Below are 25,150 nucleotides of genomic sequence, written 5' to 3' on the forward strand. Positions count from 1 at the left end.
TGGAACAAGGCAAATTCACTCTCCATGAAACAGACCAAAGGCAGTCTTTCCGCCTTGTGTCAGGCCTTTCCTCCTATCCAGACGTGACTGTCTCTCCCAGGAGCTCAGAGGTCCCCCAAGTCAGAGCACTGGAAAAGGAGCATGCCAGGGATTTCTAACTGCCAAAAAAGAATCTTGTGCCATAACCCAGAAATGGTTATCCCTCTTCTCCAAAAGGTCACCCAAGAGCATGCCCATGAGGGAAAAGGAAGGGGCAAAAAGCAAGAAGCTGTTTCCTTTCCAGCCATGAGTGGAAATGCCATAAAAACCCCATTCATGGAGGCTTTCAGCTGCTGGTGGGGAAACTACTTGGGCATGAAAACCCATCCCAGCCTCATTAAAGGCTCTCTTTCCAAAAGAAAGGCTCCATAATGGGCTGAAAATAAAACACTTGTTTTCCCCTCACCGAACCAGCTGGGTTGACATCGCTGAAGGTTCTGCAAGACGCAAAGGCCCTGACAATCTGAAGTGACCAGAGGATCCTATAGCCTCTAGTGAGCTCTTTATGCTTCCTCCCAGGCACTAGCTGAGAGGAAGCTCAAAATAACTGACAGAAGTAGCTAATATTTATCGAGTACCTGGTATGGGGCAAACAATGTGTTTTCAATATCTGGCTTAATCCCTACAATAAAGCTGTGAGGAAAGTACCATTATGATGCCCATTTAACGGGACAGGAAAACTGAGACCCAGGGAGAGTGACTGGCTGGAGGTCAGATTGGAAGCAGGGGACCCTGGCCACACCCCTACACTGTACCACTGCCCTACAGGTCTCTGATCACAAGCTGAGTCACTAAAGGCTCCAGAGTAGGCGAGGAGCCAGAAGTCACTCTCCTGTTCATCACTCTGCCTCCCACCCCCAGGGTAGCAAAGGCTGCATCAAACAGGAAGTGACCAGTCTTGCTGTCACACTGGATTTGCCTGACAAAATCGGGTGTACACATATTCCCGCATGTCGCCCCTTTCACATTTGGGCCACACCAGGGGCCAGTCCAGAGCCACCTACTGGGGCTACAACATCAGCAGGACTGATGGATGCCTATGTCTGCCCATTACATATTTATAAGGTCACCCGGCCTTGCCTCCGACACAGAAGTTATTAAAGGCTCGGGAGCCATAAGGGCAGCGCTCAGTACCCTGAAACAAAGGCAGAGAGGCTGCCAGCCCATCAGAGGCAAGAACAAAAGCATTTAATCTCTGAAGGAGCTGGCGGGGAGCTTTTTTAGAACTGGGTACCCAGCACACAGGACCAACTGGGAAAAAGGAGAGAAGCAGGGACAGAGTGGGAGAAAATGAAACAAAACAAATCAAAGCAGGCTTTCTCCCTAGTGCCCAGAAACAGCCTTCTTCAAAGGGACATGAGGTAGCGGGGCAGTAGGTGCTGAGGGTAAGGGGGTGAGGGAGGGAGATGCATTAAGCCAAGAGAGAATGGGTTACAATGCTGAAGAATTTTGTCCTGTCACCAGTTTTGCCTTTTCATGAAGTTGCCAAGAAGAACCTATCTCTTCTCTTTGTATTACCAAACAGAGCCTGTCAGCCTGCACCCTAACTTTTCCCAGCCAGAGCCTCAGCAGCCAGATGTACTGGGAGGGCACCCAGATTCCTTGTCCCCCAAACATAATCATTCCAATCCAGGCTGGGGCTGCCTGGAAGTCAACATTCACGGCACATTAATAAGAAACATCTGGCCACCGAAGAGGGTTGACACAGCACAGGCGGGCAGTGGTGGGTTTGCGGTTAGGACCCAGAGTTACAGAGGCTGAATTAAAAACACAATTGGAAAACACCAGCTAGTCCCAGGAATCCTACATATGCAGTACTGTGGCACTTGGAAAAACTGTCCTGCCTAAGTCGAATCATTTGGGACAGAGTGACTTAGACACAGAGGGTGGTACAAGAGACCCCAAACTCTCACATCAAGGAAATGCAGCCAGAGCCCGGCCCTCCTGCATCCACAGTGTCTGGCCGCCACTTCCACCTTCAATATTTGTAGCAGATGTAGTCCCTCTCTTAAAGGAACAGCCTTTGCATTCTTTCCATGTGACTTCAAGTGCATTTAAAAGGCGAAAAATGCACGTGTGTGCATATATACACATATGTGGGTTTATCTGTGTAGCTTCCCCCTGCAGTGGTGCTGTCTCCAGCAATCCTACGTAAGGGGTCCTACCTCCATTTATGCAAGGCAAACCCCGGGCACTGGTCACCGCAGGCGTTACATGGCTGGCCTCTCTCGATCCGCCCCAGTCCGGTCAACTTCAAAACAAAAAGACAACACAAGCATGTTTCCACCACCGGGCTTCCTCCAGAGCCCCACTTGTGTCCCAGGCAGGACGGCCTGCCTTTCTCACCCCATCTCCTCTGATTCTACTTCAAAGCTCCTCTCTGCGTTGGGAGATTTGGGGCAGGCGCTGCAGGGCCCCAGGGGTGGTCTCCCGCCTGGGTACGGCTGTGCGGACCCAGTTCGGGCTGCCTCTGGCGTGGGCACCAAGGCACGAAGAAATGGCCCTGGCTGGGGCTTTGTCTCCCCCAGACACCTTGGTCACGGGTTTCTAAGAAACAAAAGCAAGACCTTTCTGCTCCCCAGAGCCCCCGAGAGGCGACCACTGCGTGCTCTCCTTGAACCAGGCTGATGCTCCCGGGAAGGGAGCAGCACGGGACACCCCCCCAAACCGCCCCAAAGTCAGGTTCGCGGCTAGAGATCCAAAGGGCTGGACGCTACGGCTTGGGTACCGGGATTCCGACCTGCCTTAAGGGCAGGGGCAAAGGAGGGGGCTTCCCTGGGCGCCCCCGGACTGTGACATTCAGGGTCACGGTTCCCAGCCCGGCTCTCCCCGGGATTGGGGATCCGGACTTAACGCCTTCAGCCCCTACGAGCGCTCCCGCGCGCCCGGGCCGCACCCCCGCTCGCGGGGCCGGCGTACCTGGGGCCACAGGTGCGCGGCCGCGGGGCGGAGGGCGCCCGCACAGGGGCGCTGGCGGCGGGACGGGGCGCCCGGAGACTGGCCCCGCTCGGCGGGGGACACTCACCGATCGGCTGGAGACTCTTTTCCGGGAGCTCCGGCTGAACATGGCCGGGCGCCTCCTGCGCGCAGGGCCGACCGCTCGTCCGTCCGCACCGCGGCCGCGAGGGCGGGTCGCCTGGGCGGGCACCCTCGGCGGCCGGTGGCCTGTCTCCGCCTCGCCGTCCCCGGCTGGCTCCGCAACGCACGCCTGGCCCTCCTCCCTCGCCCGAGCCTCTCGCCCTCCCGCCCGCAGGTCCCTCCCTCTCTCCCGGCATCCCCCCGCCCTCCCCGGGTTCGCCCCGCGGTCCACGGGCCCTTCCCATCCCTCCCGGCGCGCGCCCAGCTGTGCCTGTTTTCTCCCCTTCCCGGCTTCCCGCCGACCCACCCGGGCCAACTCCCTTCCCTCACCTGGGCCCGCCTCCCCTCAAGGCTCTTCCCTCACCCTCGCCGCAGAAGTTAGGGGCCGGGGACACCTCCAGGTCCCTCTCCTGTAGCCGGGATATAGGGGTGGGGGGGGGAATGGGGGGAGTTTTTAAAATTAAAATATAATTTCCCCACAGTAAAAATCACCCATCTTAGTGCAGAGTTCTGGCAGTTTTGATTAATTCACACAGACTTCCAACCACCAGCATAATCAAGATACAAAACAGTCCCATTACCCCCAAAATGGACTATTTAAAAAGTTTGTAATTTACATACAATCTACTTCGTATTTACTGAGTGTTGGTAGAGGAGGAGAAGGATGAAAAATGGCCCTATCTACTTCTACCCTCATTAAGTAATCACAGACAGGGCAAGCTTGAAACCCCAGGGCCCGTGTGCACATTCTCTTGCTGGCTAACCTTCTTCCTGAGTTCTTTTTGCTTGTCTCCTTACCATCCTAAAGGAAATCAGTCCTGAATGTTCATTGGAAGGACTGATGTTGAAGCTGAAACTCCAATACTTTGGCCACCTGATGCGAAGAGCTGACTCATTTGAAAAGACCCAGATGCTGGGAAAGATTAAAGGCAGGAGGAGAAGGGGACGACAGAGAATGAGACGGTTGGATGGCATCACCGACTCAATGGACATGAGTTTGGGTAAATTCCGGGAGTTGGTGATGGAGAGGGAGGCCTGGCATTCTGGGCCATGGGGTCGCAAGAGTCCAACACAACTGAGCCACTGAACTGAACTGAACCTTACCAATATATTTTTTTAAAAAAATGAAAGACAGCCTTCAGAATGGGAGAAAAGAATAGCAAATGAAGCAACAGACAAAGGATTAATCTCAAAAATATACAAGCAACTCCTGCAGCTCAATTCCAGAAAAATAAATGACCCAATCAAAAAATGGGCCAAAGAACTAAACAGACATTTCTCCAAAGAAGACATACAGATGGCTAACAAACACATGAAAAGATGCTCAACATCACTCATTATCAGAGAAATGCAAATCAAAACCTCAATGAGGTATCAGTACACGCCAGTCAAAATGGCTGCTATCCAAAAGTCTACACGCAATAAATGCTGGAGAGGGTGTGGAGAAAAGGGAACCCTCTTACACTGTTGGTGGGAATGCAAACTAGTATAGCCGCTATGGAGAACAGTGTGGAGATTCCTTTAAAAACTGGAAATAGAACTGCCATATGACCCAGCAATCCCACTTCTGGGCATACACACCAAGGAAACCAGAACTGAAAGAGACACGTGTACCCCAGTGTTCATCGCAGCACTGTTTATAATAGCCAGGACATGGAAGCAACCTAGATGCCCATCAGCAGACGAATGGATAAGGAAGCTGGGGTACATATACACCATGGAATATTACTCAGCCATTAAAAGGAATTCATTTGAATCAGTTCTAATGAGATGGATGAAACTGGAGCCCATTATACAGAGTGAAGTAAGCCAGAAAGATAAACACCAATACAGTATACTAAAGCATATATATGGAATTTAGAAAGATGGTAATGATAACCCTACATGCAAGACAGAAAAAGAGACACAGATGTATAGAACAGACTTTTGGACTCTGTGGGAGAAGGCAAGGGTGGGATGATCTGAGAGAATAGCATTGAAACAAGTATACTATCAAGGGTGAAACAGATCACCAGCCCAGGTTGGATGCATGAGACAAGTGCTCAGGGCTGGTACACTGGGATGACCCAGAGGGATGGGATGGGGAGGGAGGTGGGAGGGGGGTTCAAGATGGGGAACACATGTAAATCCATGGCTGATTCATGTCAGTGTATGACAAAAACCACTACAATATTGTAAAGTAATTAGCCTCCAACTAATAAAAATAAATGAAAAAATTAAAATTAAAATTAAAAAAATAATAATAATTTAAAAAAATGATACAACAAGAGTACTAACCTCACAGCATTGTTGAGAGAAATGAATTAAGACACCTAACAGTTTTACATGTTATAACAGGAGCCAACTGAGGGCTCATTGAAAGATCTGCTATTAAAAAACAGAAGATTGCAAGCCATGGTGTCCACTTGGCATGGATATTTCAGCTCAAATACCACCTCCCTTTGAGGCAGGAGATAGATGGGCCACAGGCTCAACAGTTTCTCCCCTGTGGGCAGAAACTCCATAAAAGCAGGATGATGGAAGAGGCTGGACCATGCCCAGGTAAGAGATAAAAGACTACATATTCCTCACTCTTGAAGTTAAGGAGGCCTCCCTGATTACACATGCGCTGAAAGGCCCCTCAGAGGTCAGAAGGAAGGGGGCGTCACCTCATAGTAAGTGATGTGACTTCCCATAGGCCTTTTCACTAGAATCCAGCTTGACTAAGAGGCGCGCATGCCCACATGGGAGGATCCTGAGATAAACCAAAGACTCAGAACCAGGCAAATCAAAGTGATTGGCCAAGGAAACCTGGAAGAAATGCCCCATAAAAGTGATTCAGACTATCACAAGGGCGAGACTCTCTCTCACCCCAGCCATGTGTCCAACCGCACGTATTGTACTTTAACTTATTTCACTACTTTCCATCTTTGTGGGAATTATTTTATGCAAAACTGAGGAGCTAGGGTCTTGTCACTGACTGTGGTTTAGTGGCTAGGATTCAGTACTCTGCCACGACCTGACCTCAATCTCTGGATGTGGAACTGAAGCCCCACTTCAAGATGCTGCAGGTTGAGGCCATCCAAGATCACTTACAAGAGAACTTTCCTGATCCCCTATGGTAACATCTCTCACACACACTCTCTCATTATGGCACATAGCATACGATGAAATGATCTCATTTACCTGTTTGTCAAAAGAAGACATTCTTGTCCATGTCAAAAAGATAACTCTCCCAGTTTAGTATTTTTCCAGGTGAGACATTGAACTTGAGTGAAGAAAAGCAGCTTGCCTGGGGTAATGTAGCAAATTAGTGGCTAAGCCAGTCTACCTATACCCCTAATCCACAACAATAGGATAACACAGCTTATATATATATATACCCTCTGTATGTGAGGTATGTATTAGCTCAAGGGCAAGGTTTGGTTTGAGTTCCAGGCCAGAACTAGTGTGAAGCTAGTGAGGTCTTTGCCTGATGAGCAAAATTTATAGGAGCACCCACAAACTCAGTAATCAAGATTTTTAGGCAATAATTTAAGGAGCCAAAATTAATACAAAAAAGTCCATTATGAACAGAATGTCATTTTAAAGATAGGCTCCTACCCAACATGTACACATCCTTGTCTGAGTCACCTCACCCTAATCCTAGTCCTGGGAAAAATGCTTCAAAGACCAATCACCTCAACAGTCGACTCCCCTCTATGGCATTTTCTACTTACCCACCACCCACCATCACCCATGCTTGCAGAGGGCAAACTTCATGGCTCGTTCCTCTCTTTATTGCCCAGGCCTAGCACGGGTCTGGCCCATTGCAAATGCCTCACATTTGTTAACTGACGAAATAGAAGGCAGTAGCTTTGGTAGGGGTGGGGGCAGGGAGTATGAGCAAATCAAAGCCCAGTTATAATCAGTACTAGCCCAGGACGCTCACCTGGCCTTCTCAGCGGGTGACCACACAGCCATCTCTGCCCTGCACTGCATGTGGCCTTGTAACTGGTAGAAGCAGGTCAGGAGGGCAGTGTTCACACGGCAGCTATGGCCCATTTGCACTTTAATTATAAAGATGTTTGGTGAAGGTCAGTAACAAAACCAGTGCAGTACAAGCTGCTAGCAGATGGAGGGAATGATCTCCATTCAGAGGAACCAGCACCTTTTTCAAACTCCCTGGAAGGAACCACAGGGGCCGGGGCAGTACCCCTGCCTCATGTCTTGCTCCTGGGTAGGTGTGGGTGGTGGAGGAGGCAATGCCCTGGGGACACATGGTTTGAGTTTTTCTGGACCTTGACTTTTGTTACTTAATCAAAGAGGAGGAAAGATGTACGTGGTCTCCACACATTTATCAGAACACACCACATGCACAAGACCCAATCCCACTGTACAAAGAGGGTGCCGAGAGTGTTTGCTCTCCCACCTGCCATAAAAGCATCTCTTTGTGGATAGGTCCCCCTGGGTCCGTCTCTTCAGAGCAAGAACAGGTTTTCCCAGAACTTATTTATAATACACCGGAGGCTCACTTATGAGCGGCAGTATCTTACTTATCTATTCAACAACCACTTTATCTTGCTCAGGAAGATAAAGCTTAGTAACCCAGGAAGGAAAATGTACTCTCACTGGCAGCTATACATGAACAGTAGACAATTTTATTTTGCTTTATCACCGCATTTGCCCTTCACAGACATCTTTGATGTATGTTCCTTCTTCATCTCTCAAGGCAATACAATTACTAACAGAACTTGAAGAAATCATCCTCCAGAACTACGGACATGGGCAGATGCCTTTGCTATACTATGAAGCAGAAATACAAAACCAGTGTAAACTGTTGGGTTTTAACTAGTCTTAAAAGGCGTGCATCAAGAAACTGGAAAGAAACACAAAATCTTACAAGGGATTGATGGTGAAATGATATATTTTTTTTCTTTTTGCCTTTTAAATGTGCATATGGCTCATTTTATAGTCAGAAATGTAAACTTACTTACCTAGATTGAGAATTGTGTCCTTGTTGTCTGAAGCCTTCTAACATCAAATGTGGATCAAGTGAAGCAAAGGGCTGTTTATCTCTCCTTCTCTTGCTCTACATGTGCCTGTCTTTCACATTTTGACTTTTACATTTTTTTCTTGTCTAAGGCTGTGTCTGTTAAACCAAGTGAAGCCACTGATGCCCTCTTCCTACACAAGTGCAGGAAACCTCAGGGATCTGTCCACATAGTACTGTCTAAGATAGAGAAGAACAACACAACATCTCAGCACGGCCTCCCCCATGTGCATATTTCTTTCTAGTACTTCCTAGAAACAATTCTAAGTGTTTCAACAGGGCTAAAATCTCCACGAACAGCAGCCAATACTTAGAAGTTCCATCGAAGTATCTTCCTAATCAAAAGTCTACAAATAGTATTTTGAAAAAAACCATGTAAAGTCATGTGTGGTGAGGGTTTGGATGGAAGTAACTAGAGACACAGTGCTCTCTTGCAGGGCGATTATATGAGACTTTTCCTTTCTTCCCAATGCACATGCTTCTGAGGTCTACAAATTTTCTTGTATGAGCATGAAACTGACATAATCATCAGAAAAAATTAAATCAAGAGAGAAGTGGAATAAAAAGTATTGGCAGGCTAAATATTTCACAGGGCTTTAAATCATTTTAGATTTATCAATCTAATATGTATAAAGCAAAAATGTTGGAAATGATAAAAAGTGCTACACTAGGCAGTCAACATCTTTCTCTTTGAAAAGCCTTAGGATTCTGCAGAGACACTGGCCCAGCTTAACCTAAAATTTAAATTACAAAAAAAGCACAAATATGTGGTAAATGGATAGTCATGACAGTGTTGTTTCTAAGAAGGAAAAGAAAAATCACACACAATCTAAATATTTGTCAGACAACCTGTTAAATAAGTAGTAGTGTGTCCTTGCAATGGAATTCTACCCTGACATTAAAAATGAAGTTGTAGGACATGTATCTTGTTCCATTTGGAAAGCAGGTTATAAAATTAGCAATATGAATTCTTGTTTACAAAAGATTTTGGGTACCTGTTACACTTTCAAAAATACACATATATTTGAATATTGGAAAGTCTCCAGACTGTAATAAAAAATACTATAAACTGTGATCAGTTGTTTTGAGGTTTGAGTTTCAAGTGATTTACAGTTTCTCTTTTGCTCATCTAATTTTTATAAAATAAGTGTACACTCCTTGTACAATAAATAAAGGTAAAAATATAAAATGTATAAATAGTTACATAGCTTTTCAAAGTTCTAGAAGATTAGGAGGTTCTAAGTGGTAGAATATAAATGGTTTTTAACCTACCTATTCTGTTTCTATAAGAAACATGTATTGTTTTGAATTAAGAGGCTTTTGAATTTGAAAATATGATGGATTTTATTTTATTATTTTTTTATGATGGATTTTAAATATGCACACATAATTGCCTTGTAAGACAAATAGCAGTATGCTGGGGAAGTGGAATTTCAGGTTTTATGTCTTTGCAATTGTCTAAGTTTCTCCCCATGACATGTATGTCTTTTGTAATCACAGAAAAAAATGTTTTTGTTTTCTTTTCTTCTAACACTCCCTTCAACCATGCACGTGAGGCTTTGTAATACTATATTCCTCATTTCCCTAGTATCCTTATAAAAAGCACAGAGATGCAACGCTGACTTTTTAAATGATACCTTGCACTTAGATAGCAGTCTACTGTTTGCAAAGTACATTCATAAATATCACATCCCAACCCCGAGACTCCGAGGAAGGGTAGAAGAGGAAACAGATGCTCGCCAAGGTGTGTGATCTGCCATCACCTTATGCTGTTAAGAGAGGTGGCTGCAGAAAGAATGAAGCCTAGCTCTGTTATCCCAGGTTCTCCTGATCTGTTCCTACCTTTGGGGATGATTTTCCACTAAAGCTGTCTCTCTCCCACTCACACATCCACACAAACACACACAGAGTGTTCAGGTTTCCTCACACACCTGAGAAGGATGGGGTGCATCCAAGGGGGCATCTCTACGTTACCCAAAGCATGCTTGAAGGACCAGTATGTTGCAGAAGGTGAGTGAACATCCTTCTCCTTCGACTACCTTTGTTTCCACTTCCTCCCCAGTTGCTTTTCCCCTCTGCTCACCTTCAAGGCTGCCCCTTGCTCTCAAGTCGTGGTTACACTGTTTTCCTGTCACACCTTTGGTCACAGGAACAGGAATCTGAAAAGGAGAGTAAAGGAGCTTCCTGGTATTTCACCAGTTGCCTTACTCTGTGCTTGAAAAGCATCCTGCAAATGAGGATAGTAGTTTGATATAGGAACTGGTATTTCTCTCAATCCTAAGTCAAAAATAAAATCAATAATAAAAGTCAATAATAAGTCAATAAAAGTCAATAATAAAATCAATAATAAAAGTCAATAAAAGTCAAAAATAAAATCTAACCCCAATTCCCGCCCTCCTACTTATGGCCTCTTCACCTCACCAAGATACAGAATTATCCAGTGGTTCTCAACCTTTGCAGGCTTATACTTTCTGATAGTAGACACTCAGAGGGCTCACTTGAAGGAATTAGACACTCAAGACAAGACTAATGGGTCAGCAATCAGGACAAAGCAATCGCTCTTACAAGGAAAGGCCCACGGCTACCCTTTTCCTCTTTAGCACTAACCAGCTTGGATGGAACAGAGTGTATCAAACTTGGCTGCACCCTAAGAATGACTTGGGGAAATCCTAAGAATCCCAGTGCCCAGGTCACACTCCAGGCCAACAAAATCAGAGTCTCCCAGGGTATGACTCAGTCACCAGCATTTTATGAACTCCCCCTGTGATTTCAGCCTGCAGTCACAAAGCAGAACCACTGACTCTGTGACTCTTCAGGCAAAGGCTTGTCACAGGCAGCTTGTCTGGCTGTGATCTGCACCTGCTCTGCTTTTTTCCTTCCTTTCAGAAGCTGTGCCCAGCTTTGTAGCCATTGGAATAAGCTGCTCAACATCCAGGTAACGGGTGACAACATACCTAAAGAGGGCGGGCCCGGGTTTCTAGGGAACCTTGTGTTTGCTATGCTCGGGTATAGACAATCAAGCATGGAGCAAATAGGACAGAGCTGAGCTCTGCTCCAAAGGAGTAAAAGGCTGGGAGGAGGCTGGGGTTGGTGATAGAGGACAGTCTCCTTACCGGCTGTGCATTCAGGTTTTCAAGGGGAGATGTATACCTAATGAGGACTCTTCAAGGGAAACGTGGCACAGTGCCTGATGCAGCCCTCACCCCAAGACATAAGGCATCTTCCATAAAATATCTGCAGGTACTCGGCATACTGAGATCCTGGGAAGGGGCTGAGCTTTGTGGCAAGGCTGGTCAAGTGCCGACTCTGAGCTGACTGCTGGTGACAAGGAGGCAGCCTATACCTGGGCTTCAAGAGTCAAAACTCACTCAGCAACACTAACGAAGCTCATGGGTTAGATTGTGTTGGAGCGTGTGTGCTGGGCTCAGGGCCACCTGATGGAGGGAGACCCACTGGCTAGAGACCTGGGTAAGGTTACCAGTCAAGGTGACTTTTGTGCTCCAATTCAGTAGCCTCTGTAAACACAGAGAACAATCAAATCCACGATGTTTGTGAAAGAAACGTGCTGAGTCACTTCATTTGTGTCCAACTCTTTGCAACCCCATGGACTGTAGCCCACCAGGCTCCTCTGTCCATGGGATTTCCCAGGCAAGAATACTGGAGTGCTCACTTCGGCAGCACATAACTAAAACTGGAATGATACAGAGAAGATTAGCATGGCCCCTGTGCAAGGATGACATGCAAATTCATGAAGCGTTCCATATTTTTTTGAAAGAGACACATGCACCCCAATGTTCATCGCAGCACTGTTTATAATTGCCAGGTCATGGAAGCAACCTAGAATGCCATCAGCAGATGAATGGATAAGAAAGCTGTGGTACATATACACAATGGAATATTACTCAGCCATTAAAAAGAATTCATTTGAATCAGTTCTAATGAGATGGATGAAACTGGAGCCCATTATACAGAGTGAAGTAAGCCAGAAAGATAAACACCAATACAGCATACTAACACATATATATATGGAATTTAGAAAGATGGTAACGATAACCCTATATGCAAAACAGAAAAAGAGACACAGATGTACAGAACAGACTTTTGGACTCTGTGGGAGAAGGCGAGGGTGGGAAGTTCTGAGAGAATAGCATTGAAACAAGTATACTATCAAGGGTGAAACAGATCGCCAGCCTAGGTTGGATGCATGAGACAAGTGCTCAGGGCTGGTGCGCTGGGAACACCCAGAGGGATGGGATGGGGAAGGAGGTGGGAAGGGGGATCGGGATGGGGAATACACGTAAATCCATGGCTGATTCATGTCAATGTATGGCAAAAACCACTACAATATTGTAAAGTAATTAGCCTCCAACTAATAAAAATAACTGAAAAAAAAAAATACTGGAGTGGGTTGCTGTTTCCTTCTCCAGGGGATGTTCCTGATCCAGGGATTAAACCCGCATCTCCTGTGTCTCCTGCACTGCAGGCGGGTTCTTTACCCACTGAGCCATCAGGAAAGCCCTAGAGCCTCCAATTCCCCCCAGATGGCATAGATTTCATGTCTACCATTTACTGTTGGTTTCTCAACAGACAAACAAATTGTTCAAAGGCCCAAAATGCTTCAGAGAGTTAAGTTATCATGTCGGTGACCCAGAATTTTAGTGTTTTGTAACGGCTTCACCAAGTGGACCCAATTTTTCAAGATTTCAACCAACTGCCTTCTCTTATCTACCATTTTCATGAACTCTTCCCTCTTAAACTAGCACCTCCCCCCCCCCAAAAAAAATATCAAACACCTGATCTCATATCTTGAAAAGATACTTTCTTGAATCTTTCTAGCTGGGAAAGTTGCCTCTTTTCTCTAGGCCAGCAGTTTTCAACCCAAGCTGCAGGTAAGAATAACCTGAGGAGTTATCTGCTTTCATATGTCATAACTGGCCCCATCCCAGTCTCTTAAATAAGTGATTCCTGAGGTGAGACTTAAAAATGGAGAGTGTTAAAGCTCTCCAAGTGAGTTTGAAGTCCACTCAGGTTGAAAACCTCGAATCGATGTTTTCCCCCACGATTTCTTTCCTCATTTGCCTAGATTCCCCTTCCTTCTGCCAACTACGTCATCCTCATCCTCCACTTCCCCCATTCTCTGTACTCAAAGTAGAGAGTACGCTGCTTCTCTGTGGGTGACAGAGGAGGGAGACACAGATCAGGTTGATGCTTTGAATTCCTTGTTCTCCAAAGGTGATGTCAGCAACCAGCAGCCTTGAAATTACTACCTGGAAACTCACTTAGATGACATAATCCTGCTAACTCAGAACCTGGATTTACACAAAATCTGCAAGTGGTATGAATGCACATTGAAATTTGAGAAGCAATGCTCTAATTAACACATGGCCCCACATCCTCATCACAGGACCACCCTGAAGCACCGGGACTGGAATTCTATGCTCCAAACCCTCAGGCCCTCGAGGTACTGATTCTGCATGAAGCCCTGTCCTACATATGCTGCCATAGACACCGATTCACTTCATTCTTATGACAGCTCTGTGAGGTTGGTTTATTATTATTATCCCTAAATGAAAGAAAACAGGGCTCAGAGAAGTGACATGGTTTGTCTAAGCTAATAAGTGACAGGGGCTTCCCTGGAGACTCAGTGGTAAAGAATCCTGCCAATGCAGGAGATGTGGGTTCGGTCCCTGGGTGAGGAAGATCCCCTGGAGAAGGACAATGACAACCCACTCCAGTATTCTTGCCTGGAACATCCCATGGACAGAGAAGCCTGGAGGGGTACAGTCCATGGAGCCACAAAGAGTCAGACATGACTTACTGACTAAACAGCAACAAGTGACAGAGTTGAGATTCTGGTAGAGGTCTGTTTGATCTCAAAGTTGGTTCTCTTTACAACAAAGCAGAAAGTCAGGAGCTTCTCCCAGAATCAGGCAGGCACACAGAGCAGGTGAGATGGTTCATGCCTTCCTAGCCCGTCTTGCTTTGCATGGAAACTTGCTAGATCCCCTCTCTGATGACACCAGAGAAGGTGAGATGAGCTGTCCTGCTCCAGCGATGCATCACTGTCTCACCTTGGAAACGACCAAAAGGAGAGTTAAAATGGTGTTCACAGCACCGCTGAGAACCCTCCAGAGAGCATGGTCTATTTGGCTCCTTCCTGGCAGAATTCTCCTGGATATGGAGCTCATTTCCTCTTCAGCAGAGAATCAGGTCTCTTGAGTATTAAAGCTTATACTTGTCTTTCGTGTTCTCTCCTCCAAGCCAAAAAATCATCAAACCAGATGGCCCTTTCTCTGTCGTGAGCAGGAGAAGCACAGTTTAAAGCAGTTGTAAAAAAAAAAAAAAAAAGAAAAGAAAAACAACTGGAACTGAGTTTTGAACAGTGAAACCGTCCCACCTAGCATATAACCAGGTCTGTATATGGCAGCCAAGGTGCTAAGTGAAATCACTTGCTCTCTGGCCCACAAAGCCACTTCTTTCATCTTTTAAACAGGATAATCAATGCCTTGAAAACAAGATCTCAGCAGAGGCCCCTGGCATTCCTTGAGCTTCTAAAATGGATGAGGAGTAGACTGAATTGTCCTTTCTTCAGAAAGGTGGTTGCCAAGACACATGTCTGTGTTAGTCATGGCAGCCCAGCTGGTCAAACAGTAACCCTCACAGGCCATTGCAAAGAGCTGTTTATCTCCTGCTCACATCACAATCCAAGGCAAGGGGTGGCGGTGTGGGGATGGGTGGGGGAGGGACCCATGTTGGTTCCACCCAGACATCCAGGCCTATGATTCTTCTAACACCTGCATCTGCCATCCTGCGGAGGTGCGCAGTCCAATAACAAGTCAGAAGTCATACGCGCCATTTAAACGAAAAGTAAAAATTCACTTCCTCAGTCGTACTAGCCACAGTCCAATTCTCAAGAGCCTCATAAGACTAGAAGCCCCTGTATTGGACAGCGCAGAACGGAAGCTTTCCATCATTCCAGAAAGTTTTATTGGACAACCTGCTCTGAACCTTAGGGCCCTTCACTGGACTGTCTGCATCTGACCTGCAGGCAAGGAACAGGTGACATTGAGAAAGGTCAGTGAGGAAGACTCAGATCAGATGTGGGAACTGTGGACACATTTCCTCCCAGTTCCACCTGTAAGAACATAAGACAGGGTCCACCTACAGCAGGGGAGCTGGGAAGTGACAAGCAGCTCTGTGCCCAGGCAGAATCACAGAGTCATTGACCTGGGTGAGGCTGGGCATCCTGGTCCTGGGAGCCTTCTCGGACGTGCACCACTCCATTCCTTGTGTTTCTGGTAGAACTAGCCAAACTACAAAGGAACACTGCCTTAGTCCCAATTGGTGTGGGTGTCAATTCTTGGTGAAAGACACAGAAATTAAGGTGTCGGTGAGGGTTGACTCTCAGGCACAGGAAATCTTTGACAAGAGTCAGCCACTTCACCTGATAGGGACAGCCTCATAACACTCATCCTTTCAATGGCAGATCATGTGGAAAAGACACTGCTGTTTTGTTTTGTTTTTTAACTCTAGTTTGGGGTTGGCAAACGTATTCTGTAAACAGCTATATAGAAAATATTTCCAGCTTTCCAGGGCACTCAGTCTTCATCACAACTCAACTTTGTAATTGCAGTGCAAAAGCAGTCAGAGATGAAGGAATGAGACTGACTTTCTGTAAAAGTTTTATTTAACAAAACAGGTGGTAGGTGAAATTTGGCCTGCAAGCTTAGTTTGCTAATCTCTGGCCTAAGTCTTTCACCAGGTCCTCTTCACTTTAAGCCAAACAGCCCTTTCTTCTGCCCATTTCCTCCAAAAAGGCTGGTAAAGAGAAAAATGGAAATAGAGATCCATGCATAGAACCAGCACTCTGCTGTGCTAAACACTGTACCTGAGTTAACTGAAGTTCCCTTAATTCTCACAACTCTTTAAGTCAGATTTTGTGATGGCCCCATTTTACTGATGAGGAAGCTGAGGCGCAAATATCAAAAGAACAGGAGCTTTCACAATTCACAGGCCCAGGCCCCTTCTTTTTCTTTAGTGGTATGGGACCCTCTGACATACAGCAGATTGACTTACACAACTGTTAAGACCGATTTCTGCCCACCACTTAGGGGGATAGTATTAACTATCCACTTAGGAGTCCTGTGTTATGGGAGTGTGTAGACGCTGTCAAGCCCTGGAGTAGGGCACAGCAACCCACTCCAGTATTCTTCCTTGGAGAATCCCAAGGACAGAGGAGCCTGGTGGGCTACAGTCCAAAGGATCACACAGAGTCAGACAAGACTGAAGCAACTTAGCATGCAGCGTGCATGAGACCCTCACCCTTCATAAAGTTTCTCTAGGGGGTTCAGAGGTCTGGGAACCGATGATGTCAGGGGTTGATCAAAGTGACCACTACTGTCTCTTCCAAGGTTAGTACAGTGGCACCCTCCACAGACCCCTCCTTCATAAAAGGAGACATTGCAGAGATATGTAGCCAATGAAAGCATGTTCTATTAAAAAGGAAGTGTGTCCAAAGGATCTTACAAATAAATACAGAGAACTAGAAGGCAGAGAGTCACTGTGAAGTTATATCTTGCTTCTTTTTTGGGTCTGCTTGGATGTTACTTTAGTTCACTTATGTATTTTCCTACCCTTTATTCAGGTCTGTGGGGTGCTGCCCTTTCTCTGAATTCAAAAAGCCCCTTCCATGAGAAAAGAGTCAGATGGACAGAAAAGAGAAAAGAGTTTCTCAAGCCTGGCACAAAAATTCTTCTAGAGTCCAGGTGATCATGGCTGAGAGTTGCAACTGGAAAATGGCAAGTATATGAAATTTTTATAAATGCAATCCCATGTTACAAGCTGTGAGAGAGCTCCTTATGGCAATGGCTGAGTTAGAAGAATGTAAACCAAGTGTGTACAGCCAGGTTTGGAATTTTAAGGGTTTTCTCCTGATCACAAAAATTATATTTTTTGCAGAAAACACAAGACATGAAGAAAACAGAAGAAAAAAATCTTAAATATGCACAATTCCATGACTGAGAGATATCTTAAACATCTTAGAGCATGTGTTTCCAAATGAACAAAGATGCATATATATATATATAATACATATATGTGAATATCTATGTACATGTAATAAATTGGTTTCAAAAAACTGGATCAAACTGTACATATTTCTTTGTAACATGTTTTTTTTCCCCTTCACCTATCCTAGGCTTTTTCTCACACTGCAAATATTTTTCCACAGCCAACCTTCCAAATGCTGCAGAGAATCCTATTAAATCCTACTGTTGGACACAGGTTGTTTACCATTTTGATATGGTAAATGGTGCTAGGTGTCCACATTAATGTTGTTTTAAATCAATACACACATATATAAGAAGTGATACCAAGTAACAGAGTGACACTGTTAAATGCCTCATGTTGTATTTATCCTAAAACATTGAAACGATGCTCTGGGGACAGGTTGACAGGGTCACGTGTGTGAACACCCCCTCCTCCTAGGGAAGTGAGATGCTTGGACAGTCACCCTATGGTTATGAGACCAGCAGATCCCTTTGGGTTCACCAATGCCCTGCTTGACACTCTGCCTCCCGGATTTAGAAAACTTCTCTCAGTTTCTCCAATAGTATTAATAATAATACTAAAGGGACAGAAGAGGAGAAAAAGTGGATGGCTTCTGTCTGAAGCTGAATTGTGTTTCCTAAAAATCCACAGGTTGAAACTCTAAGCCTCTGGACCTCAGAGGGTGATTGTATTTGGAGATAGGCTCTTTAAAGGCATAATTAAGATAAAATTAAATCAGATTAGAAATTAACATTCAACATATATAAACAGCTCATACAACTCAACATCAGAGAAACAAGCAACCCGATTAAAAAATGCAGAACTGAACAGACATTTTTCCAAAGAGGAAATGCAGATGGCCGACAGGCACATGAAAAGATGCTCAACGTCACTAATCATCAGAGAAGTACAAATCTAAACCACAATGAGATATCACCTCTCACCTGTCAGAGTGGCTATCATCAAAAAGAACACAAATCACAAACGTTGGCGAGGATGTAAAGGGAATCCTTGTACATTGGTTGTTAAGAATGTGAATTGGTGCAGTCAGTGTGGAAAACAGCATGGAGATTTCTCAAAGAACTAACAATAGAACTACCATATGACCCAGCAATTCCTTTCCTTGGGACATATCTGGAAAAAAACCCAAAAACACATATTCTAAAAGACAGACACAACTCAATGTTTGCAGCTACATTATTTACAATTGCCAAGACATGGAAACAATCTATATTTCCATTAACAGCTGAATGGATAAAGAGTATGAAGTGTGGATGTATATACACACACAGACACGCACACGCACACACATATACATACAATGGAACACCACTCAGCCATAAAAAAAGAATGAAATTTTGTCATTTGCAGCAAAATAGATGCCCTTGGAGGGTATACTACATTAAGCAAAATACGTCGGACAGAGAAAGATAAACACTGTATGATATCACTTATACATGGAATCTAAAAAACACAGAAAACTAGTGAATATAACAAGCTGACTCACAGATACAGAGAACAAACCAACAATTACCAGTGGGGGGAGCAATATAAGGGTAAAGGAGTGGGAGTCCAAACTACTGGGTATAAGATAGGTTCAAGGATATATTGTAAAACTCAGGGAACAGAACCAGTATTTTGTAATAACTGTATATGGAAAGTAATCTTCAAAAGATAAATAAAAATTTAAAAACAGAAAAAAATGATAAAGTGAGGTCTTTAAAAAAAAGATAAAATGAGTGAGCCTTAATCCAATATGACTGTGTCCTTACAAGAAGAGGGGATTAGTAACACAGACACAGGGAGAAGACAGTCAGTCTTCACATGTCAAGAGACAGATTTCACAAGAAACCAATCCTGCTGACACCTTGCTCTTGGACTTCTAGCTTCTAGAACCATGAGAGAATAGTTATGTTGTTTAAACCACCCAGCTTGAGGAGTTTTGTTATGGCAGTTCTAACAAACAGATACAGCTTCCTAACTCTTCTTAAGAGAAATTCTGTTAAAACTATTTTTCCCTATAAAAATAACAATCACCCTCACCTCTTTAATTCCAGGGGAGTCAAACCCTTAACAGTAGGCAGTTGTAGAGTCAGATCAATGGAACCGATTTGGAGACTCAGGACTCAGGAGCTTCAGCAAAACCTTGATGTACGTGGGCCTCAGCATTCTCAGATTTGAAATAAAGATTCTAATTCCTTTGATAAGTAATCTTCATATTTGGAAAGATACTGAGCATGACAGATATGAAAATCACCTCGCACAGAATGTATAACAGGAGGCACTCATGTGCTTGCACGCTCAGTCGTGTCCAACTCTTTGGAACCCCGTGGACTGTAGCCCGCTAGGCTCCTCTGTCCATGGGATTCTCCAGGCAAGAATGCTGGAGTGGGTTGCCATGTCCTTCTCCAGGGGATCTTCCTGACCCAGGGATTGAACCCACATCTCCTGTGGCTCCTGAATTGGCAGGCTGATTCTTTACCACTGAGCTGCCTGGGAAGCCTGTAGGAGGCACTGGATGAACCCTATTAGCCCGTGGCCTGGGCGAGCACTTCTCCCATCAGATAAAGTGGGTCATGAGCAGCTGTATAATCTTTAAAGAGACAACTAAGTTTTCAGAGCTTTTTGCTTTAAGGCAGAGTTGCTTTGTTTAGCCCACACGATGCTTTTTAAAACTTCAAATTAGTTGTCAATATTTTAAAAATAAGAGATGCTACATGAATTCTGGATGTCTCCCTTTTTAAGGAAGCAGAAGATCTGGCAGCACTGCATGCTACTCTCTTAAGGGTGTCACCTAGCAATTGCCCAGGTATTTGACTCTCTGTGCTCCCTGGGCACAGAACTCATCAGTGTCACCTGTCAGGCCCTGTAGCACTGAATTTGTAGCCCAAGGCTTAATGCATACACTAATTTTTATAAACAAAATGCACACACAGATATATATACATAACCACAGAGAATATATGTGTGTGTGTGTCTTAAGTTGCATACCTTACAACTTCATTGTTTCAATGCCTTTTCCTTTTAAATACCCATTTTGACTCAAAATGCATATCTTGCATCCAACAAAACTGAAATCTAAAAACTCTATCATTCCATACATCCTAGAAATGTGAGTGAAACTTGCATTCTACTAATCTGATCTATTATTTTATACATGAGGTCACAATGCTAGTTTACAGCCAAATGTTTAGCTTTGGAAGAGGCCTCAGAAATTATGTAGTTTCTTTGCAAACCTTCATTTTGCTAGATATCTCAGAGATTTAGGAAAGGTTTTTGTAATCTGATTCAATTATTATAAGAAATAAAAGAAAAAGAAAGAAACATACACATTTCATTAGTCGTGTTAATTTTCCTTCTTTCCCTCCCTGCAATCCCTAAAGTATCACCAAAATGCTCCCAGGTAGTCCTAAAACAGGTTTGCCTCCTCCCAGCCCTGTTGCCTCCTCCCAACCTCTGCGCTGTCTTGTATTAGTTGCTAGGTAACTGAAGAAGATTTATGCATGTCTATTGTTAATTTCGAAGACAGTTCTCAGCTCTGCCATAAACAGCATGAGGAGCAGACACCACACTTGCTTAAGAGAGACTCCTCTCGGCTTCCCTGAGATGAGGCATTCCGGGGCACATCTACAAGGTCCAAAAAATCCCGGTAAACATCCAACTGTCTGCAAAAACAGTTCAGCAAATCTGAGACATTTGGGCCCATCTCCAGTGCCCTCTCGTGCCAAATCCATTACAAGTTTTATTCAAAGACCATCGTCTGGCCTCTTAGTTTGTCTGCGTGAAATCTAATCTTTCACCCCCGCCCCCAGGTGCCCATTCTTCCCAGCAGCACCAAAATTCAGGCTTGGAATGGAAACCTTTGCATCCCAGAAGCATCTGCAAAATTATTTCTCAAGCCAGTGGTTTCACTACCTTTTTAAAGGCTCTTCTTAAGCACAAGTACCATTTATGCTGGTTTGGATGACAAGTATGGCTTTTATTGCCACTGCCTGGGTAAGTAATGAGGGGGCCCAGTTTATATGATGCCCCCCAAAACCAAAGTTTTATAGAGAGATCACAGTTATAGTCATCCTGTACATTTGAGAAGCAGTTCTTGTTTTACTAGGAGCGTTCCTGGGCATCCTGCCATTGCCTCCTCACAGCACCTCCACAAGACGCCTGGTTTGTGGCATTACCACTCCGGTTTAGATGACTCCAAGAGCTCAGGAGTCTTTCAACTGATGGTCCAGCTTTGTTGCTCCCTGATTTATCTTCCACCTACGCTCCGAGGGGTTGCTCTATAACAGAAACCTGAACAAGCTGATTTAAACCAGTCATTGACATTTCATCATGTAGAGGATCCAAGTTCACGTCCCTTAGCGTGAAACAGAAGGGCCTCCGTTGTCCAGTCCCTACCTACTGCCTCTTCATCCTGTCTCCCATCACGCTCACCTGACATTTTGCATCCCACCAACACTGCCTTTGGTTCAGCTCCCTGTATGTCACACTGTTCCTCACCCTGGGTCTCTGATCCTAGTGTCTACTCTGCTTCCAAAGCACACACTCCCAGCATCCAAATAGTACAGCATCTCCTCCAGGAAGCATTCTCCAACACCCCTTCCCCATCTCACTCCTGTTGAGGGAGATATTCTTCACCTGTGCTCCCAAGATACTCAATACTCTCTCAGCACCTCTGTGGAACTGCTTTCTGATGTTCTGTTCATCGGTCTCCCCCACTACAAGCCTGAGTTTCTTCCAAGGCAGCATCTATATACCATCTACTTCCTTTCAGTATTCCCAGGGCCTAATTCAGTATCCAGTCCATCACGATTCTCACAGTGTTGATGGGAAGGAGTGAAGAAAACAGAAGAGAGACTGTAAATGGGAGGCCAGTACCACCATCAGATAAGACAAACCGGGTTGTGAGGCCCCAGGCAATGCATTTAGTACGTAGAAGATCCAGAATGTGAACAGGGAGAAGGATCTTTACAAATTATCCAACCCATCTTATAATATAGTAGAAAGAGCTCCTGCTTGCATACTTCCAAGGACAGGGTGCTCACTGCCCCCGCCAGGAGCCATTTCCATTGCTGGTCAGCTAGCCTGTGAGACTGTTCTTTCTTGGGTGGTGCTGAAACCACTTTCCCCACGAGTCCCATCAGACTGATTCTGCTTTCGTCTTCTGCTCTTAGACATTAGCCTTCCTCTTGCATGGATAAAGTTCCTGCCTGCCTCAATCATCATCAAAAATGCAAAAATAACCAGAATCCTGGCCTGAACATACGTGCTTTCCATGTGCTTTAATCCAAACCTCCTTGAAACACAGTGGAAAAGCAAGTCTGAGATCACACCGCTAGACAGTTACAGATCAGGCTTAGACCCCAAGGGATCTACTCCAAGTTCACGGATTTATCTACCACACAATACTCTCGTCCATCTGAGCCCTTCAGCTATTCGACAGTGAAAAGCTAAGCAGATTAAAGGTACATAATTTGCACTGTTTTTTTTCTTCTTTCTTCCTCTAATAACAGCTTTATGGACATCTCTCTCCTCTGAGGTTTGTTTCTAAAAATGAGTTTCTTGCTTATCCCTCCTTTCTCCCCAGCTCCATCTGAGGAAAAAGATCACTGGGTTGCTGGCTCTGCAAACACCATGTTATTCATGGGGTGCTGCAACAAGGACAAGCCAACTCATTAGTTTCAAAGCCTCAAATTAATCTTCCATTACTGTTCTTGAAGGTGAAAGGTCATTTTTTTATCCTCTTAGCTGTATCCACCCCCTGGGGGAGAAACTGGATCTTTATGCAGGCAAAGACCCCTCCCTTCCTTGGACCAGCTGTTGGGGTTTCTCTTCTCTGTCGTGAGTGAAACTATACACAGAGAGCTGGGACTGTTTAAAAAACCCAGAGGTTGTTGTCTTTAAGTAGGGTACTTTTGTAAATCGTGGGGTAGAGACATGATGAAGAAGCTGGCACTGGGAGTACTGCAAAAAGCGAGAGACTGAGACAGACGGCTCTACCCAAAGGAAGCTCATGGCAACTAGGAGAGTCTTTCTCTCTCCTGTAGTTTGACAATCCCCCTCTGGCACCTCTTAGTGGCAGAACCTAGACTGGCACCAGCTGGCTGGGAGAAACAGCAATTCCAGCCATCACATCTCCAAGCAGGGGTGATTTTGAGGCTGAGAGACAACAGTTTAATAACTAGCACCAGCCAATGTCCCTAGAGCAAAGCTCTGTGCTAAAGGCTAGCAGCCTGCTGTGTGGAGGGGTTTGCGAGGAGGCAGTGCTCCATGTTCACGGAATGGTCCAAGCCCGGACCTGATAACTTCCCAAACCACAAGAGAATCTGCCCCCCCTGAATGAGATATGGTTCCCAGGTTGGGCTGCCCCAGTTACACTGCAATTCCTTTTGGGTAGCCCCAGATGGATCAAAGCTGCATTGAGGAGGGGAAGAAAGCAGCATTGAACGCTGCCTGCTCGTGTTCACAGGTGCTATTGTCTCATCCCCAGTGGTGTAACTGGAGCAAATACACGGACCAGTGTTTGCTGCCCCACCCGGGACTTCTCCCAGCCCCACAGGGAGGTTAGGCATTTAAAGGAGGGGGGTGTTCAGTTCAATTCAGTCGCTTAGTCATGTCTGACTCTTTGCAACTCCATGGACTGCAGCACGCCTGTCCATCACCAACTCCAGGAGTTTACCCAAACTCATGTCCATTGAGTCAGTCATGCCATCCAACCATCTCATCCTCTGTCGTCCCCTTCTCCTCCTGCCTTCAATCTTTCTCAGTATCAGAGTCTTTTCAAATGAGTCAGTTCTTTGCATCAGGTGGCCAAAGTATTGGAGTTTCAGCTTCAGCATCAGTCCTTCCAATGAATATTCAGGACTGATTTCCTTTAGGATGGACTGGTTTGATCTCCTTGCTGTCCTAAGGACTCTCAAGAGTCTTCTCCAACACTACAATTCAAAAGCATCAATTCTTCAGCACTCAGCTTTCTTTATAGTCCAACTCTGGCATCCATACATGACTTCTGGAAAAATCATAGCTTTGACTAGATGTAAAGTAATGTCTCTGCTTTTTAATAAACTGCCTAGGTTGATCATAGCTTTTCTTCCAAGAAGCAAGCATCTTTTTATTCCATGGCTGCAGTCATCATCTGTAGTGATTTTGGAGCCCCCAAAAATAAAGTTTCTGTTTCCATTGTTTCCCCATCTATTTGCCATGAAGTGATGGGACCGGATGCCATGATCTTAGTTATCTGAATATTGAGTTTTAAGCCAACGTTTTCACTCTCCTCTTTCACTTTCATCAAGAGGCTCTTTAGTTCTTCACTTTCTGACATAAGGGTGGTGTCATCTGCATATCTGAGGTTAGTGATATTTCTCACAGCAATCTTGATTCCAGCTTGTGCTTCATCCAGCATAGCGTTTCTCATGATGCACTTTGCATATAAGTTAAATAAGCAGGGTGACAATTCACAGCCTTGACGTACTCCTTTCCCGATTTGGAACCACTCTGTTGTTCCATGTCCATTCTAACTGTTGCTTCCTGACCTGCATACAGATTTCTCAGGAGGCAGGTCCGGTGGTCTGGTATTCCCATCTCTTCAAGAATTTTCCACAGTTTGTTGTGATCCACACACACAAAGGCTTTGACATAGTCAATAAAGCAGAAGTAGATGTTTTTCTGGAACTCTCTTGCTTTCTCGATGATGGCAATTTGATCTCTGGTTCCTCTGCCTTTTCTAAATCCAGCTTGAACATCTAGAAGTTCATGGTTCACATACTGTAGAAGACTGGTTTGGAGAATTTTGAGCATTACTTTGCTAGCGTGTGAGATGAGTGCAATTGTGTGGTAGTTTGAACATTCTTTGACATTGCCTTTCTTTGGGATTGGAATGAAACCTGACCTTTTCCAGTCCTGTGGCCACTGCTGAGTTTTCCAAATTTGCTGGCATATTGAGCAGTACTTTCACAGCATCACTTTTTAGGACCT

General features: G+C 45.0%; 1 protein-coding gene and 1 non-coding gene across 2 annotated transcripts in view; one reads left to right on the forward strand and one right to left on the reverse strand.

Moving 5' to 3' along the window:
• Window positions 1-7,140, reverse strand: part of LOC122424375 — a 73,279-nt gene extending 66,139 nt beyond the window's left edge. Inside the window, exons 1-4 of the mRNA XM_043442126.1 lie at window positions 7,028-7,140; window positions 3,482-3,527; window positions 3,065-3,388; window positions 2,205-2,290 (exon numbers count right to left, since the gene is read on the reverse strand). Of these exons, the coding sequence (XP_043298061.1) occupies window positions 2,205-2,290; window positions 3,065-3,388; window positions 3,482-3,527; window positions 7,028-7,140 (569 nt within the window). The remainder of the gene's footprint in view (window positions 1-2,204; window positions 2,291-3,064; window positions 3,389-3,481; window positions 3,528-7,027) is intronic.
• Window positions 7,141-11,791: 4,651 nt separating this feature from the next.
• LOC122425275 lies at window positions 11,792-11,896 on the forward strand. The gene has a single exon (XR_006264811.1). It is a non-coding gene; the product is annotated as a U6 spliceosomal RNA (small nuclear RNA).
• The last annotated feature ends 13,254 nt before the right edge of the window (window positions 11,897-25,150 follow it).

Source organism: Cervus canadensis, chromosome 22, assembly GCF_019320065.1.
Source record: "Cervus canadensis isolate Bull #8, Minnesota chromosome 22, ASM1932006v1, whole genome shotgun sequence".
In the NCBI taxonomy this organism is placed as follows: Eukaryota; Metazoa; Chordata; class Mammalia; order Artiodactyla; family Cervidae; genus Cervus; species Cervus canadensis.